At 36.8% G+C, this 4,953-nt stretch overlaps 1 protein-coding gene across 2 annotated transcripts; it reads right to left on the reverse strand.

Annotated features, from left to right (window-relative positions):
• Nucleotides 1–1,009: 1,009 nt before the first annotated feature.
• On the reverse strand, nt 1,010–4,667 carry LOC104235029 (basic leucine zipper 23-like). Of its 2 annotated transcripts, none has more exons than XM_070165348.1 (3): nt 4,402–4,667; nt 2,192–2,985; nt 1,010–1,300 (listed from the first exon to the last, which is right to left on the reverse strand). In XM_070165348.1, exons 2-3 carry the CDS (start codon nt 2,964–2,966, stop codon nt 1,266–1,268), a joined length of 810 nt encoding a protein of 269 aa, XP_070021449.1. In that variant the 5' UTR covers nt 2,967–2,985; nt 4,402–4,667; the 3' UTR covers nt 1,010–1,265. The 2 variants fall into 2 exon arrangements, with proteins under 2 accessions (XP_070021449.1, XP_009787001.1); XM_009788699.2 differs by having other exon boundaries at nt 4,398–4,667.
• Nucleotides 4,668–4,953: the final 286 nt, after the last annotated feature.

Consider the following 4,953-nt stretch of genomic DNA (forward strand, 5'->3'; position numbering starts at 1 on the left):
ACTTGCCACCAAACCCATAACTCGTTTTAGTACTAAATTCTCAATCAGATATTAATAGATGTTTAATGAATTATCTAATATAAATATATGATCTAAGCAAAAGTTACTGGAATAGAAGATCTGGCACTCGATCTCCACCATTCCTTCGAGATGAGTGTCCCTACTTCGCAATGAAATGAGTTTTTCATGTTATACATCACAGTCAAACAGGCCTAGCTATGCATATAAACTTTCATCTAACCAATCCTAATTAAATCTCCTTTCTGTATGCTGGGGTAGTCCATTATACACCATTAGATGAAGCAACAAACAAGAGAATCTATTTTTGCATCCTATATATCCAACCACACACCCCCCCCCCCCCAAACAAAAAAATAAAAAGGAAAAATAGTGGTGAAAAGATCATGGGAAACATACAAAAACACTGACTCATAAAGTAAAACAATGATGGAAAAAACTAAGAACCATCCCAATCCACTTTGAAAAAAGAGTCAAGTTTCTAGTTGTCTCAACTTTAGCTTATCAACGGTTAAATGGACGCGTAACTCAACCTCAAAAGCTAGCTAAAGAGGTGAGGATTGTCCAAGTCCATATAAGAAGACCATCCATTTCCTTCATTGTCGATGTGGGACTCAACACCCCCTCTCACTCCCAGGACTGGACATCTGGAGCATGAACAATTATGGGGGTCCAACATCGGAAAATCGGGATGGTTCCTGATTTGATACCAGGTTAAATGGACCTTGGGTCTAACTTAACCCTAAAAGCTAGCTCAAAAGGTGAGAATTGTCCAAGTCCATATAAGGAGACCACCCATCCCCTTCATCGTCGATGTGGGCCTCAACATCAACAAAGTAAACTTTGTTGTGTTCACTGCATCGATCGAACTTCACATGACATAGTCATGAATCTTATCAACTGAATAAATTCAAGAGCAAGAGGAGTATTTATCAAAAGGACAAAACAAATACTCCTAGGCTGCCTAGGAACAAAGCTTCCAGATCTTCATCTCATCTTCATGTCTGCTAGCTAAATCCTTTACAACAACTAGGCCTCATTCAAGTTATTGGTGCGTACTAACTAAATCCATTATTCTAGATAAATAACTGTAAATCCAAACACACATTAGACCACCAACTCGAAGCAGGGAAATATAATAAAATTGAACTTAGCAAAGAAGAGATACTGGAAAAAAAATCCCAAAGAAGTAGAAGAAACATAATACAATGTACATTATTATCAAGATCAAAGACACCTCCTTCAGTTCATGACCAGCTCGTCATTGCTGCGTGTTTCCCTCCTAAAAGAAAACAAAGCGAAGATCTGAAAGCACAGCTGAAAACATCATACTGTACTCGTTCTATCAATCAGCTTCTTAATTCAGCTCATTAGGAAAGTAAACTCAAACATCAAACTTCTGTGTCTTTTTGCTACTAGATCCAACTAATACACAGAAACACGTTTTAACTATATAAAAAAAAGCGATAGCTAACATAAAGACATAGATAAATATGTTTATTTTGAAATGAAAACAAAGCTCTTACGGATTTGGGGGACTACATCAAAATTTCTTTAGCAATACTAGCATCAATGGGAAAAAGTATCATTAACTGAAGAAAACATTTGTATCACTGAACTGTATAACTATTCAAAAATATTAAAGCATAACTAAATGCTAAAATTTAAATGCTTAGTTATGTTGTTATTTACTTTAATGTCAATACTGGGACAATATAAGTACAATATAATCAAATAACTATCAAAAATGAAATAACAAATAGAGCCTTGAGAGTGTGATATTAAGCCATTTTAGCACTTGGATTTCGTAATCTCTTATGAAGCATATGCTGTTTTAGTTTTCACTGAAAAGGAAGTTTCGCATGAAAATTTGTGGTGTGTTTTAACTGACCTCTAAGGAGATATTAAACTATATTTAGAACATGTTCAGTGAAGGCTTCAAAATGTAAAGGGTTATAGGATTCAGCCTAATCTATATCACCAACATGATGTGACTAAACAAGATGAAATCCTACTTTTATTAAGGTAATTCGACTCCGTTCTAAATGGTAAACAGATTCCTTGTAAACTAAGAGGACGAAGGTTCATCAAGTTCAGGTATAGATGTTAATATTGATCAATTTTCAGATAATATGCCAAAAACCAAGAAATGCAAATGAATGTGAAATTTCACCTCTTCTCTTATTCCCACAAGATGCGCTGGCAGTAGGAGTGCCATCGCCCAATGCACAACCAGGAACAACCTCCTTAAGTCCCTGATTACCGAAACACTGAAGATTTTCAAATCCACAACTAATGAGGTCTTGTCCATTTAACTCGTCCGAACCTGGTTGGAGGCAATAAACCTGATCATCACATTGTAGGTTGCAAGGGTTCATCACATAAGCTCCAGGAAGGTTAGGATTAACAAGGTTTTGATATACATCCGCACTCTCCATTGGCTTCTGATACGGAAAAGATCCAATTTCACCTTCAATCCTTCCACGAATATCCACAAGCAAGCACTTGAGCCTGGTAATTTCAGCTTCCAAGACAGATTGACCCTGTAACCTCTTCAACAGTTGCTGATTTATAGCCCTCAACCTGACTACCTCATCCTCTAATGATGCAACCCGAGCCTTATTTTTCTCACGGTACTTGCGAACTGCTTCGTTATTACTCAAAGGGCGTTTCTTTCCTATCTTATTCTCTGCAGACTCTGCAGTATCATCACTGAGGATCTTATCCTCGATTGGGGGAGGAACAACCTTGGTGTGAACATGGTAACAAGAGTGTGTGTGTGAGTTATCAGGACCAGGTGGATTGCAAGTGTGGGTATGAATACAAGCGTGCATGTCCGAGAGAATTTCATTGAAAAGCCTTTTCGTGGAACTACATTCTGGAATTTCACCAAAATTAGAACTTGACACCGTTTCTTGGTTAGAGAGTTCGAGCTCCCCGTTGTGCATTATAGATATCCAAAAGAATCTGAAGGTGAACCACAAACAATTAAGAGACCCCTAGAAATCCAGTCTTTAGGAGGACAAGACGCCAGATAGAGAAACAAGTAAGAGCACGGCAAAAAGTTGAAAACTTTAACAGCAGAAAAAGTAGGATAAATATCCAACGAAAGGAAATCTGGAAGTCTTGATAGCCGAAATTCTAACAAACAATTTAACTAAGTTCAAGATCGGATAGCTTAAACTAGCCAGCTTCTCTCCATTCTTAGCAAGCAAACTCCTACTGCTTTGGCTCAATTTATGCACACACACACACACACCCCTATATAAAATAGACCAACCCCTCTGACTTTAAAGCCTGAAGTCCCTCTTATACAACAACTTTGCGTCTGTGCCTCAATTCCACAGTAATTGCGGTCGCTATACGAATTAGCTATATATTCATTCAACTTGGTTTAGACCATTTCAAAACAGAAAATATTAAAAAATTACTACAGGAAATGAAGGTACAAGCAATGTATGCAACAAAAAGAAGAAAACCCAGAGTTTGCCACATGATAACTGAGAAGGAAAAAAAAAAATGCAAGAACACGGCAAAAAGTTGAAAACTTTAACAACAACAACAACAAGCTCAGTCAGTGGCGGATTTAGAGGGGCGGAAGGGGGTTCGCCAAAAAATTACACTGTATATATAAGGCAAAATTTGTTTTTTACCTCTATATATTAAGCTTTGAATCCCCTTGACACTGGCCAAAAGCATAACTTGGTGGTAAAGAGGGTTCAAAACTTTTGTAAGGTCATAGGTTCAATTCTCACTAGCTATAATCTTTTTCAACTTTTTTTTTGAACCCCTTAGCGGAAATTCTGCCTCCGCAGTGAAATCCCACAAGTGGGGTCTGGAGAGGGCATAGTGTCCGACCTTACCCCTACCTTTAACAACAAAAAGGTAAGATATATGTTCTTTGCAAGGAAAATTGAAACTTTGATAACTGAAACTAAGTTCCAGTAAAAAGTTTTATTAAGATCAAGATCAGATAGCTGAAACTAACCAGCAAAAAGTTTTACTTTGTTGGCATGCAGATTCCCACTGCTTATGTTGTATGCATATACAAAAAACAAAACACACACACACACACACACAGAACCCTCAGATTTTAAAGCGGTAAGTCCCTCTGCCTCCACCCTCTCTAACCAACAACAACTCCGCCTCAATCCCACACTAATTATATAAATCCTATACGTCCATTCAACTATGTTCAGACTATCTCAAAACAAGAATATAATTTTTTAAAAATCCTAAAGCAAATGTGAGTACAAGTCATGTATGCCCCAAAAACCCCAGAATTTGCCAGATGATAACATAGAAAGAAAAAATTAAAATGGCAATAATCATGAGCTAAATTATTCAGAAAAATATGTAAACAGGGTAAGTAAACATACTTACAATGGAGCACTTGTACTGGGAGTGGCGTTTCAGTTTAAAAACAGAGTTCAAGAAGAAGCTAGAGAGAAATTAAGGTCACGTCGATATTTTAAAAGTATAATGAAAATTGGGGGGTCGCTAAAAAGGGATTGCTGAGATGCAAGTCACTTTCAATGGCGGAAAAAGAATGGAGAAAGCGAAGGGGTCATATCTCATATGTGTAGATTACAAGGGAATCACAGACTACTAGGAGGAAGAAAAGAGGTAGTACTATGTCCATACTAAGAAAATCACTTACGGCAAATGTTTGTATAGATTCAATCGTTTGTTGTAGTTTAATAACATCTTTATTGTATAGTTTAACTGTATCATATGTTTATACTAGATCATCACGGGCCCAACAATTTAAATGTTATGAATCTTTTACTTATTAATTAATTTGATCCTGGTTACAATTTGATATTTTGGATTCAATTGTAAAAAAAGATAGCTTAGTGCATAAGGCATTCCATATTTACACATGGTCCGTAAAAAATATCGCATGATCATATCTAAGGGGTGTGATGTAGATAG

Source organism: Nicotiana sylvestris, chromosome 12 (genome assembly GCF_000393655.2).
Source record: "Nicotiana sylvestris chromosome 12, ASM39365v2, whole genome shotgun sequence".
Lineage (NCBI taxonomy): Eukaryota > Viridiplantae > Streptophyta > Magnoliopsida > Solanales > Solanaceae > Nicotiana > Nicotiana sylvestris.

Bases quoted from the DNA above. Each gene is read 5' to 3' on its own strand.
- LOC104235029 (XM_070165348.1), bottom strand. From the start codon at position 2,966: ATGCACAACGGGGAGCTCGAACTCTCTAACCAAGAAACGGTGTCAAGT. The intron at 1,301-2,191 runs GTGAAATTTCAC...GTTTTCTTTTAG, and splicing joins TTGTGGGAATAAGAGAAGAG to GAGGGAAACACGCAGCAATG.